This window comes from Protomyctophum parallelum (assembly GCF_964188405.1).
Source record: "Protomyctophum parallelum genome assembly, chromosome: 6".
Classification (NCBI taxonomy): domain Eukaryota; kingdom Metazoa; phylum Chordata; class Actinopteri; order Myctophiformes; family Myctophidae; genus Protomyctophum; species Protomyctophum parallelum.
In genome coordinates this window covers 8946174-8960738 of record NC_139701.1, presented here as the reverse complement: position 1 = coordinate 8960738, position 14565 = coordinate 8946174, and the positions used below count along the sequence as shown (strand labels likewise).

Here is a 14565-nt window from a genome sequence, read left to right as displayed (position 1 = left end):
GGAATAGTAGAGTACAGAGTTAATCATCAGTCCCCTTTGTCACATGGGAAGGTTTTTTTATGTCCAGTATCACTATGCCAGCAGCAGCATTTTGTTATGTCCAGTATCACTATGCCAGCAGCAGCATTTTTTTATGTCCAGTATCACTATGCCAGCAGCAGCATGGGGGCGGGAGAGAGATGGCAGTCAGTGAGTTTAACTGCTGTGCTGCCTCCGGCAATTGAATTTCCCTGGAATCTTTAAAGGTCTAATTACTATGAACACTTAAGTGTGTACATTCTCTTGGCAGGTGGTTTCCTCAGCCCAGTGTGACCCCTTCTGGCAGCAACGGAGGACTACAATATCAGCCCAGTGTGAGCACTTCTGGCAGCAGCAGTGGACTACAATACCCACAACAATCCTCTGAGAGCATGTTTCTATGGTCAGGAGGCAAGGCAACACAGGGAGGAAGTGAGCGGAGGTACATTCTTATCAACTTAAGCTTTCACTTACAAAAGGAATTGACTAAAGCCATCTGCAAACCTGACTGAGCTTCAGATCCTGTTTACAAATCCTCCTGTGGTAGACATTACTTAACCATTAACCTTGCACACTTAAAGCTGACAGAGCGGGAACAGTGCGGTTGGGAACAGATCAGACAAATAATTTAGGCAGCATTATATTAGCCTGCCCCACTGCCCGTGAAGGCACTGTGATTTCTGGTCTAGACAGGGGCGGCCTTAAGGATCGGGAGGCCCCGTTCATGACGTCATAATTTTAATAATTAATAATTATAGAAATAAATAAAAAACACACAAAAGCAGCTTGCTTGATTAAACAATTACTACTTTTACTAAAGTATAACTGGAAGGCAGCATTGGCTATACAATGATGCAATTTCAACTGTCAGCGCTGCAGTGAGTGCACACACTGGGAAGTGGGAACAATTACAACCAAACAACACACTATACTACTACTACAATTTCTTTTTTCCAAAAAAGGCCCCTGGAGACTCGAGGACCGTTTGAATTGAAACGATTGAAACATATATAAGGCCGCCACTGGGTCTAGAGGGGCAGATTCAAATGTGCCGGCAAAAACAGCCGGTGGATCCTATTGGTTCGCCTAACACTTGTTGGTCAGGCTACATTGGTCCCAAACAAGATATCTGAAAAACAACTGGTTGGATTGCGATGGTATTTGTTGTTGTAACGTAGGCCTATAGCGTCATGCTCCCCAGAGGATGGACCCTATACTGACTTTGCTGACCCCTAATAGGCCACAATTTTCACTTGGAGACAATATTCCTAATAAAATGTATGTACAGTATGTATTTATTGGCCCCATCAGCACAAGACTGGATGGCAATGTCAGCTGAGTCAAACCACTTCAGTCTGGTTGGGTGTAAGTAGCAATGAAATGATCACTTTTCATTGCCAAAGAACAGTTCACTCTGTACAACAAGTCCAAGGGCTTAAGGTCACAGGGCACACTGCTGCGTTTTTCAGATTTTTAGTAGCGTTTTTCCGTCGGGTTTCCGGATCAAGGGTACACGGATCAAGTGATTGTCAGTTCAAGTTGTAACTAAGCTAATAATCATATCAAGATGAAGCATGGTCTTTTGCACTCTTAATCAGAATGTCCAGAGTGCACTAGCTCTGATGCTCTGAATAAACCATTAGGAATTCTGATCGTGATCTGAATTTAGGAGCAGGGTATTTTGGTGACAGCGTGCACTCTGTCACCTGGAGTGTCAATTTATGAACGTTACCCTGGCCTACACTCAATATTGCCTTGAACGAATGTGTTCTTTTGTGAAAACACAAAAAATGCCATACCCGCCCTCTCAGATTACTCATTAGTCATTTATTTATTTCAGATTTTTTCATATACCCAAGTGTCTTTATTTATTTTTGTTGGAGCTCACAACGCACTGTGAGCTTGTAGATCGGCTATTTTCAGCAAGTGTAAAATCTGTCATTACAACGGCATCAAGGCCCGACAAAATACATTTTAGTCGACTGAATCAACTTTAGATTTAGTCGACTAAAATCGCATGACATTTAGTCGACTGTCTAAAACTAGAGTAATGCTAAGACATTCCAGATGACTAAAATATGACAAAAAAGTTTCAGGCCCAAAGACTATGACTAAACTAAAATAGAAATGTGCTGCCATAAACAACACTGCTTGTAACAGAGTAGTTCTACATTATTGCAGCATTGATACGACGCCCCTGTCTGTCTCGTCTCAGGTCCATCTACCATAAGATTCGTGAGTATGAGGTGCTGGACAAGAGGAAGACTGTGACCGCTCTGAGGGCAGGAGAGGACAGAGCCATACTACTAGGCCTCAGCATGGTGCTCATCTCTGTCATGATGTACTTTGTACTGGGAATCACCATCCTACGGTCATACTCTGACAGGTATAAGCCCAAGTTATCCTTAAAGATGGAGTGCCGTGATTTTTGTATTTATGTGTTCATGAGGTGACGGTACTTCATTAGACCACTTGGTGTGGTTGTTGTTTGCAATGGTGTATTCCCTTTGTATTTAGGGTTTCTTCCTGGAGGCTGAAACCTTACAGTCAAACGTGCCAATGAAGAAACAGTGATATAGTGACATCACAATATCATCCTCTCCCCTAACGGTTAGGTGCTCCGGACAAGTCCCGGACAAGTGAATGGGAAATTGACTTGTGCCTCAAGTTAATGTCAAGAAGAAGAAGGCAACTTGTTTGTCAAAACGTTGGTAACAATAAAGGTATTTTTGGCATCGGGACTACGAGCTGTGCGACCTCTCCTTTCTATTTTAAAGTGTGTCTCCCGTGGTCAGCACCTCCCTACTCTTGTGTGCGCTCCTACCATTTTGTTTAATTTGGGGGTCCTTGACATGAAAAGGTTTGAGAACCACTGGTGTATAAGCAGACCCAATCTTCTCTCTGTGCAGTGTGTGGACAGAGGAGACCAGCTGCACGGTTCTGAACTCCACCATCGTGTGGGACGTGAACTGCTCGTACAGCTGTGGCGCCGAGTGCTGGAAGAGCTCCCGCTACCCGTGTCTTCAGGTATACGTTAGCCTGAACTCCTCGGGCAAGGTGGTCCGTCTGTCACACAACGAGGAAACACAAGACATCAGCATGGAGGTACAGTATATACCGTATTTTTCAGATTGTATCCTTGCACGTACACGGCACTATATATTTATTATTAAAACGATATTGGTTCTTCTGAGTGCATATCTCTGCCCGGAGGCATACTTTTTAAATATATATTTTTTATGTAGTAAAAGAAAATGGGATTTTTACTCGAGTCCCATATAAATTGGTCCGTGACCCACAATTTGGGAAACAGTGCTGTGTAGATTACTGTACGACCGTCCCTCGATCTGTCAGTCTAGGCCTAGGCCCTAGGGCATCATGTGATGGTTCGGGGTTCTGTGTGTGTATAAAGGGCATGTGCTATATGGGGGGAGGATACAGTATTAAGCGTTATTATCACATCATTACGGTGCAACCAGAGTAGGCTGGCTATATGTAGACAAAGCTTAGGACAGTGAACGGATGGACGCATCTAAAAGTAACGTGGCATGTTGTCATCACTATAGGACAGACATGATGTTGCAATGTTAATGTTATAGCCCAAAAGCCACAGTCCAGACATTCATAGATCATAGAGCATATTAGGGGTCTGCATGGACTTAACAAAAGCCGAAAATGTATGTTTTATACTTAACCCATTCTGACCTGAGATCAGATTCTAAAAATGTCTTCAACATCCTGACAGTTTTCTGAAAAAGCTATGTTTCTATGGCAGTCAAAAATAGCAGACCTACAAGCTCGTAGCGCGCAACTCGGTGGCACGCTATGAGCTTGTAGATCTGCTATTTTTAAATAGCTAAAGCATGACAATGCTAACACCAAAAGGGGTTCCCGCCCAAACTAACTTAACCACTTTTCAAATTATCTTCATATAATTGGTCCTCACTAATAAAATACCACAATTGTTTTCGACTCGGTCTCTGTCTCATAGGAGGGATGTGAGCAGTTCAGAAACCCGTCCACCAGTGACATCATCGTTAGACAGATTTTTTTTAACAAGATTTAAAATAATATATAATTGTTGTTGTTTTTTTCATGAGAACGATGGCTTCCATTATCGGCGTCGCATTGAAACTTTTCAGTTATAGAAAGCCTGCAGTTTCTATTAGCTTGGATTCCCCATCGATGAAGTCACTGGTGGACAGGTTTCTGAACTGCTCACATCCCTCCTATGAGACAGAGACCGAGTCGAAAACAATTGTGGTATTTTATTAGTGAGGACCAATTATATGAAGATAATTTGAAAAGTGGTTGTCGACACTGGGCACTCGACACTGGGCACTGCACCCCCTGCTGTGGTGTGGAACCTGTGTGTCGAATTTGAAGTCGGTGGGGCTAACGGTTCTCGAGTTACGTGGATTACACAGACATACATACAGACAGACAGAGACTTGGTGCATTTATAGATAGAGCTCGGGGCAGAGGCCTTTTGAGGCCGTTCAGGACAACCGTGAGTCCGACTGACTCGACACTGGGCACTGCACCCCCTGCTGTGGTGTGGAACCTGTGTGTCGAATTTGAAGTCGGTGGGGCTAACGGTTCTCGAGTTACGTGGATTACACAGACATACATACAGACAGACAGAGACTTGGTGCATTTATAGATAGAGCTCGGGGCAGAGGCCTTTTGAGGCCGTTCAGGACAACCGTGAGTCCGACTGACTCGACACTGGGCACTGCACCCCCTGCTGTGGTGTGGAACGCGTGTGTCGAATTTGACGGTTCTCGAGTTACGTGGATTACACAGACATTAGACATATACATACGGACAGAGACTTGGTGCATTTATAAATAGATAGATATATCAACAAAGCCAGGGGGCGCTACACGTACTGTACGCTACACAACTTTCTCCCCTTCTTGTCTCCCTCTCACAGTGCTTCTTCATCCCAAAGTGCCGTAAGGACTACGCAGCCACGCACGCCATGGTCCAGAACATATCCACGCGCCTCACAACCCAACAAATAGTTCTGTGTTTCGCGGACCCAAGGGACCACGTGGAGAGCGCCATCTTGACGCAGATCTACGGCCAGGGCGCCGTCTTCCACTCCCTCTTCTGGCCCACCTGCACCTTGATCTGCGGAACCATCATCGTTGCCCTGGTGAAGCTGACCCAGTACCTGTCCATAATGTGCGAGCAGATGAAGCCCCTCAAGAGGTGAGGGGTTTCACGATGTCAGAGCGAAGCGTTGTCGTCAGAAAGACGAAGTGGCGACTTTCCGGTGCGGCTTTATTGTTCTGAGACGACGAGAAGGGACAATAATGAGACTCATCTCAATGACTTTAACTCCACGTCAAAGGATGACTTTTGACGACTTTCTTCCAACGGCGTTCTCTGCCAAGGACGACTTGGGCGCCTTTTTTGTTGAGTCGCAGTCCCACAGAAATGGATCTATCTCCAGTGTGTTTCATCAAGCCATGGTGTATTCAAATGGCAATAACTCGGGAACGCAAGGTCCAAATGGAATTTATTTTTTCCGTGAACACAGCACATGTGAAAACACAACAAAACGTGCCAAGACTGGAAAACTGCAGTTGATGTAGATGTTGTTTAGATAAAGTACAACAGTCTAAGCGTGACATTTTGGGTATTTTTTTCTGTGAATTGCACAATGATGAAAGGAGATGGAATATGCTTGAAAGATAAAATAGCCATTGGTAGGTAGTCAGTAAATGGTGCAAAGCTGGTTATACTTAAGATTGTTGTGTCAAACTTAAGTGACATAAAGGCCCATTCATACTCCAGTTTTAGACGATAAAGTGACCACTGAAAACGACAACATGACGTCACGCTGTGGTGGTAAGCGACTCACCGCTCACCCAAACACTTCTCTACTAACCACCGTTTCGGTGGTCACCTTATCACCTAAATGAATATGCCTTAAGACTGAAGTATTATTGGGAGCACCTTACATACTGTACTTAGCCTACTATGTAATATAACATACTGTACAGGTGTGAACATACTGCCCGATCTCCCCCTTCAGGGTACTGTAAACTTACTATGATGTCTATTGGTGAAACGGAAAGTTATTTCATCATATTGCAACGTTCTGCCAACTGAACGTGAAAAAACTATAACCGCAATAACAATCCCCCCGCCCCCCCTCACGCACTCGCGCGCACACACACACACACACACACACACACACACACACACACACACACACACACACACACACTATCTAAATCTTACACAATCTCTCCCTGCATGCCATGCCCACCCTCTCAGATTATCCATTAGTCACTTCTTTCATCACATACGCAAGTGGCATCCCGGAACCAGAGTAATATAGTAAGAGAGTGGCAACACTAGCGTTGACTCCCATTGTAACAATGGAATGCGGAAGTGCTCATTCTATCTCGATGGGATAGTTCCAACCATAGGAGCAATATTTGGAACTATATAGCCCATAGGCACCCGCTTTGTGGCGAGATCAAAGCATGTCACTATTCCCCTACTCTATACTCTGCCCAGACCTATCACCTAACTCTGATATCATTACTACGTTCAGTTATTGGCCACGAACTTGTGTGCAGTGAGTTTGTTATATGTGTTAGAACTTAGAAGCCAAGTGTCCGCACGTGTGTGCGTATAGCAGAGTGCCTGAAGCCCAGTAGCTATATATATTCTTTTCCTTTAATGTTTTTTTTTGCGGCTTTCGCCTTTATTTTTTATTAAAAAAATTATAGAGGGACAGACAGTAGGCTGACAGGAAATGGGGGAGAGAGATGGGGGAGTGACATGCCGTAAAGGCCGTCGGGATTATATAAATGGAATGATGGTGTGTAAACAAACAAAATAATTGAATTAACACGGATGATAGTGCTCTGCTCAGTCTATGAAGCCTATGGAATGTTTCTAATCTGCAACAAGGACCATGTGTCCATGTGTCAACTCTCTCTCTCAGCTAAGGGGGTCCTTGGCCAAGCGATAAATACATCCTCATAGTGCATCCCCTAGTGCAGTGCAGCAGTGGTTCCCAAAGTGGGGTCCGGGGACCCCCAGGGGTCCTTGAGGCAATGGGGGTCCCCAACTAAATGATTGTGTGGGCCCTTATGGGTCTGTAACTCTGGGTGTCCCAGAAATAGAAATACCATTAAATGGGGGTCCGTAGACTAATGCATGTCAAACTGAGGTACTTTAAATTATTTATTTTGAGAATCACTGCTACTGTAGAGCCATTAAAAATCTTCTCTTATGGTGGTCCCTGGCATATCTCTTCAAATGGGGGGTCAATTTAGGGGTCCTTGACATGAAAAGGTTTGGGAACCACTGTCCTATAGTGCCAGGTGCAAGTCAACATCCTGGAAGATTATTGCCACCCATGAGCTGTTGGCTCATTTTACATTATTGGAACAATTAAACTTCAATTAGATATAATTTAACCTTTAAATGACAGCTCTTGTGAGTTGTTATGGCAACTGAAAGAACACAGATAGCAATGGTTTATCTTTGTCCAACTTTAAACAAGACGGATGGTGGTATGAAATAGATATTGAAATAGATATTGCTGCTAGCAATGCACGCACACACACACACACACACACATGCGCGCGTGCGCGCGGGCATGCACGCACACACAAAAGCAAGCTGCACAGAGAAATGAAAATCTAACTGAGGCGAGATCTCCACGGTGTTTGTTGTCATTGACAAAGAATAGATGAGTCAGTTGGCTCATTCACAGTCACGTACAGTAAGCACCGACCACACGCACGCATTACATTGGTGAGACAAAAAAGGGGGGTAAAAAATAATTGGCTACTCTAAAATAAAACCGCAGTTACAATCCCAGGGGTGAAAGGTGACACAGCTTTCTGCAGTCTCACCTACTTGGACTAGTAACAGGAGTATTGATTGAAACATATAACCATTATAAAAACACACAATTAAATTTCAATTCAAAGGGCTTTATATTGGCATGAACAGAGCTTGTGGAACACTAATGTTCAAATGATCTGTTTATCTCTGTGATCAAAGTCTTCATTAACCACTTTCAACCTGGCATCCCTATTTTAGGAATAATTATAATAATAATTTTAATAATAATCATTATCTGAACATTTTCAACAAACTCACAGCATGTACGTCGTGTTGCAACAAGACACACTTCGGTGGTTAATAAGGACTCAGATCACCAAAACAATAACGCTGCCTCACCTTTCCTCGATGCCTTAACACATACAGAGCAATGCAGGTCAAGGAGATATGGGAGAAGACAAGCATCTCACAGCCATGGCAACTTTAATCCTCATTAGTGAAGTGTGATTGTCCGTGTGCGTGTGCGCGTGCGTGTGTGCGTGCGCATGTGTACGTGCACGTAGGCTATGTGTGCCAGTTCTGCAACATTGTGTGTGAGAAATAAGCAACCGGGTCTATGAAAACAAGATCAAAAGAAGCGACTAGGCAATTTGAAAATAGCCAATCTACAAGCTCACTCACGATGTGGAATATCTTGTGGAATATCTTTTTGAAAATTTTTACAGCACAAATCTGGTATGGGAGTGAGCTGGCACAAATATTTTTAGATGTAGGGTCCTTGGACAAATACATTAATGTGTGGGTGGGTCCTTGACATGAGAATGTGTGAGAATCACTGGTTTAAACATTAGGAAACAAGCCATAGAGTATAAAGAAGGATATAGAGACTGAACTGGCACGAAGCCCACCAAATTTTGGTGGTCAAATGCGGAAGTGCAACCGAGCGCTCAATGTTAAAGCCCAGCTGCACTGTCATGGTCATGAATCCACGGGTCCGCCTGTAGTCCCTCCTCTTACCACTAGGGCCCAGTGCTTCAACGTTGAAGAGCCTCACTTGGGCCAAGCACAATATAAGCAACTACACTTTAGAAGCAAGGCCCAAATAAGCAAATACACATTAGAAACAAGCACCCAACTACTATCTACAAGGTCGTTTATAATAAGCAGACATGGCAACACTGGTTGGCGAGTGCTTGCGTTCCACACCAAAGGAAGTTCACAGACTCTGCTCCTCAGCAGGATTAGAGAGTGTAAAGCCCGCTATCTTCAGATCTCGGAGAACGGTGAGGTCACTCAATGCAGGGGCTACTGTATGTTAACAACACATAATTATGGCTCTCTCCTGGGACACTGCTCACGGTGAAGGAAACCCGACACACTTGACACTAAAACAGACCTGATACGGAGTGGAGTTCCTAAGTAGAATCAGAACCTGTTAATTGTGGCACTCCATCTTTGACCTTAAGAGGTGGCTTAAAGCAAACCAAATTTGTAATCATGAGAAATTATCGGCTCCTTTTGTCACTGGTGCCACTTCTCACATTTCACTGTAATTGTTCTGTCCCCTGTGCCATATTTACTTGTTTTTGTATTGTATTATATGTTTTTGTATGGATAGTTGTATGCCTGCTCAGGGACTACAGATGGGAATTAGCTCTTGGCCAACTTTGGCCCATTTACATGGAATAAAAAAATGAGGTGTTGATTAATTGTGCATTGTCCCTGTTAAATAAATAAAATAGTGCGTCTGCATGTGGAAGAAAGATGCCGTTTGTGTGCCTGGCTCTATCTTGTGGTTTTGATAGACAGCAGTTGCAGTGTAGCTTCATAAAGATTGTTGCTGGACATAAAATAATGTCTTTACTGTGTGTAGCTCCCATAGTACAGCAGCTTAGCTCCACTATATCAATGAATCGTTCAGTTTGTGATAAAAGCATGAAATTTGGTACACTTATAGCCAAAGGCATTCTAAAAAGATTTGGATGTGGACCCAACTTGAATTTTCAACATGGCGCCCATAGCAGCCATTTTTCAAAATGGCCACCAGCAACAACCGTTTTCTTATGAGTGATGGATATAATATGATATTCGAGACATATTTGGACATATTTCCATGCATAGTAATTGGTAAATGTTTCTTTTGGATAATATAACATTTTCAATGAAAATTCAAAATGGCCGCCATTTTTCAGAATTATACAGTATTCTTGTGCAGAATTTGAATTAGGAACTTTGTAATTTCTAAGAAGCTTCCTTCTGTCTCACAATACTCATATTACTACAGTGGCTAACAGCCATATTGTGAGAGAAGATGGCGGCCATTAATTTCAAGATGGCCACCAATATTAGACTGATTTTGCATTTCAGCATATATTTGGCTATACCTTTGTGATGTACTGTACCATACTGTATAATACTGTACGGCACTGTAGGGCATCATACTGTACCATACTGTACCTTACTGTATGGTATCATACTGTACTGTACCGTACCGTAGCGTAGCGTACCGTACCGTACTGTACTGTACTGTACTGTACTGTACCTTACTGTACGGTATCGTACTGTACTGTACTGTACTGTACTGTACTGTACTGTACTGTACTGTACTGTACTGTACTGTACTGTACTGTACTGTACGGTATCATACTGTACTATACTGTACTGTACTGTACTGTACTGTATGGTATCATACTGTACTGTACGGTACGGTACGGTACGGTACGGTACGGTACGGTACTGTACTGTACTGTACTGTACTGTACTGTACTGTACTGTACTGTACTGTACTGTACTGTACTGTACTGTACGGTATCATACTGTACTATACTGTACTGTACTGTATCATACTGTACCATACTGTACTGTACTGTACTGTACTGTACTGTACTGTACTGTATTGTACTGTACCTTATTGTATGGTATCATACTGTACTGTACTGTACTGTATCATACTGTACCATACTGTACTGTACTGTACTGTACGGTACTGTACTGTACGGTACTGTACTGTACGGTATCATACTGTACCGTACCGTACCGTACTGTACCGTACCGTACCGTACTGCACAGTACCATACTGTACCGTACTGTACCACACTGTACTGCACTGTACCGTACTGTACTGCATCGTACTGTACCATACTTTATGGTATCATACTGTACCATACTCTACTGTACTGTACAGTGCCGTACCGCACGTTACTGTACCATACTGTACTGTACTTTACCATACTGTAGTGTACTGTACAGTACCGTGTGTGTGTGTGTGTGTGTGTGTGTGTGCACACGCAGGGAAAAGGGAGGGGTCGGTTAATGTGGAAATTGTAATGTAATTTGCGTCACAGTGAAATGTTGCGCAATAACAGTATGTCATACAAAAGCAATATTTGTACAGTAAATATGACATGGATGCAATGTAGTGCAGATGGTTTTCTGTGGCATGCATCATTTTTTGTGCATAGAGAGATGTGTGCTAACGGAGTGATTTGGTAGGAGAAGTCGGACGGATAAACAGACATATTGCTTTGCATCCCCTATAGTAGTAGGATCTAGGATGAGCATCAAAACTATATATTTTAAATACTTTTCATTAGCACATGCTTGAATTTTACATTCCATAGGGCTGGACCACACATGGACTCCATTTGGTTTTGTTTTCTGCATCTTCCTCAGTGACCTGCCACCTTCATGTCATCTCTCACAGCATCCTTAAACCTCGTCTTTGGCCATCCTCTTACCTGGCAGCTACATATTCAGCATCCTTCTCCCAATGTACCCTCATCCCTCCTTTTCACATGTCTAAACCATCTCAACCTCACCTCTCTTGCTTTATCCCCAAACCTTCTAACCTGGGCTGATCCTCTAATTTAGTCATTTCTGATAATGTCCTTCCTTTTCACTCCTTTTCACAACCATAGCATCCTTAATTCTGCCACCTCCAGCTGTGCCTCCTTTTCATCAGTGCCACCGTTTCCAACCGTACGGCATGGCTGGTCTCACTACCATCGTATACATCTTCCCTCTCACAAATAACTCCTGACACATATGTCCCATATTCTCAATACACTGGCTTCGCTTGCTATAACATTTCCATCTCTATACTCACCGTAACCTGTTACACTACTGTCTACTGTCTGGTCAATTGGTACAAATCATTTTCTCCCTCCCTCACCATCTCTCTTTGCACTTACTGTACATCTCATATACTTTATCTTAGCCCTGACCACTTCTTAGCCCACACCACCTGACATCACATCTCTCTCTTCTTACCCATCATCTAAAGAAAACCCAATGGGCATTGCCCATTGACATATATTCAAGTCTGTGTGTGTCTGTACATCTGTAATCCACGTAACTCGAGAACCGTTTGCCCCACCGACTTCAAATTCGACACACACGTTCCACACCCCCACAGGGAGTGCAGTGCCCGGTGTCGAGTCGGTCGGACCCACGGTTGTCCAGAACCACCACAAAAGGTGGCGGCCATCTTGAAAAATGGCTGCTATGGGCACCATGTTAAAAATTCAAGATGGGTCCACATCCAAATCTTTGTATAATGCCTTTGGCTATACGTGTACCAAATGTCATGCTTTTATCACAAACTGAACGATCGTTTTGCTTAGCTGCTGCACTACCAGACCAGATGCATGCTCAGAATAACATTTGGTGGTTATCAAATGAAAAATTAATTTTACGGGGGCCAGTTTTGAATTGCAGCCGTCCGTAGGTGCCCTTTGAGAGCGGTTTTGAAGGATTCAAGGGATTAAGATAGTGTTTCAGAGGCGGGACAAGAGCGAGGACTCTATTCTCTATCACATGTTGGCCAGTACTGACTGAGCCCTAGACATAATTCTTTAAGTGTTTGCCTTTGCCACTGCTGTTGTACAGCCTAACGGCTAGGACCCCTGCTGCCCAAACGTCCTTGACCGATGTCTGTTAATATGATGACTTGCTTGCAGAGCCTTTTTGTTTTAGTAAACATAGGCTACTAATAAGTCATCCAACTGTTGGTCGGTGTCAGGAGTCAGGATCGACCCTTACCTGCACCTGTGTGCATGCTGAAGCCCATTCAGTTAGCCCATTTATCTTCTGCCAGCTTACAGTAGCATTCGCCATTCAAGTCCTTCAAATAGCGGGCTGAATGCAAAGCAAAAAATAATCAATGACATTTGTAAGTGATACAATAACATTGAGTCTGTTACACTTACAGTAGGCTACTGCCTCATATGAAGAAAAACAAATAGAATGGCCATCATGATGACCACTTACAGTAATTATGTCGCCTACCTTGTTTTCAAGTGATGTAAAGTCATGTAGTTTGTAGTAAACCATTCTTTATTTATATATTCAACTACACCACACTACAACAATAAAGCATGCACATAAGAGCTAGTAAAACAATGCCTGAGCTAATGCCAATAGTAGCTAATACACTACATGTGCACTTCTAATGTCGCTAGGATACATACACTTCCTGTGTTGCCACTAGGCCAATTCCTGTTTATGCACTTTGTAACAGTTGGCCAGATGGTCAAGGCTCCAAGTCCAAAAATGTAGATTTTTCGTATTAATTTACCTCCAAAACTAATGAATAGCCCATGCAGGATTGTTACAGTCAAGGTCTGAGGCAAAAATAATACTTCAAAAATAAAATAAGTTATAGGCCTACTGGTCAAAATACACTTTCAAAAACAGAAAGAAACTAGAACTGCACTCTGTCGAGTGCATATACTTGCTTGTTGCACACTAGTAGGCCATAAATGGCCAACTAGTGCGCAAGCAGAGTGCGCAAGTACTTTCGACTGCTGTAAACTGTCAAATCTCAGTATCTCTGTGAAGGAACGTTTGAAATGTCTAATTATTAGGTGTAACTATTTGCTACCTACCTACTTTATGCATGTAAACACCTACTATTATTAAGTATGGTTCAAAAACATATCGTCATTACGTCACCATCGAAAACCAATTACACTCTGGCACTTAATCCACATATTTCTTACGTCCTCATTGAGAGCTAGTTATACATATACTATATATATATATATGTAAATTGTAAGTTGATTATCAGTATACTGTGGTTACTTTGCGCCAAAAAACGTCCCAGCCAACCCGCCACTTTGATGCGTATGCAAATAAAACAGCAAATTGTGCCTGATTTGCTGGGACCAGATTACATACATGTATACACAGGAGCATTACCTTTAAACCTCCCAACACTAAAACATATCGTCATTACGTCACAATCGAAGACCAATTACACTCTGGCATTGGGTCCTTTAATCCACATATTTCTTACTTCATCATTGAGAGCTAGTTATACATATACTATATATATGTAATTTGTAAGTTGATTAGCGGTATACTGTGGTTACTTTGCGAAATAAATAAATAAAGAAAGAAAGATAGAAAAGACCTACATAGGGACATTCTTTGCCACTATGCCAATACAGCCACCCTGTCACAACGACTCACAACAAACCTCAGCTACCACGAAACAACGTACATAAACTAATGTCAATCAGTCTTCTATTGAAAATGAACCATTGGAATTGATGGCTGTTATGTCAAAGCCCAAAAGCTCTATCTCCAACCAAATGGAAATAGCAAATTCACTCATTGGATTATTGAAGTGATCAAGAGCCACATGCACATTTATACTGTTCCCTGTTACAACAACTGAACTCACATACGGCAGATACAACACAACAGACACACTCTAGATTCACA

The 14565-nt window shown here is 42.7% G+C and overlaps 1 protein-coding gene across 1 annotated transcript in view; it reads left to right on the top strand.

Annotated features, from left to right (window-relative positions):
• Nucleotides 1-9542, top strand: part of s100p (S100 calcium binding protein P) — a 28744-nt gene extending 19202 nt beyond the window's left edge. Inside the window, exons 2-5 of the mRNA XM_083767023.1 lie at nt 290-460; nt 2234-2404; nt 2928-3123; nt 4955-9542. Of these exons, the coding sequence (XP_083623149.1) occupies nt 290-460; nt 2234-2404; nt 2928-3123; nt 4955-5239 (823 nt within the window). The 3' untranslated portion in view covers nt 5240-9542. The remainder of the gene's footprint in view (nt 1-289; nt 461-2233; nt 2405-2927; nt 3124-4954) is intronic.
• The last annotated feature ends 5023 nt before the right edge of the window (nt 9543-14565 follow it).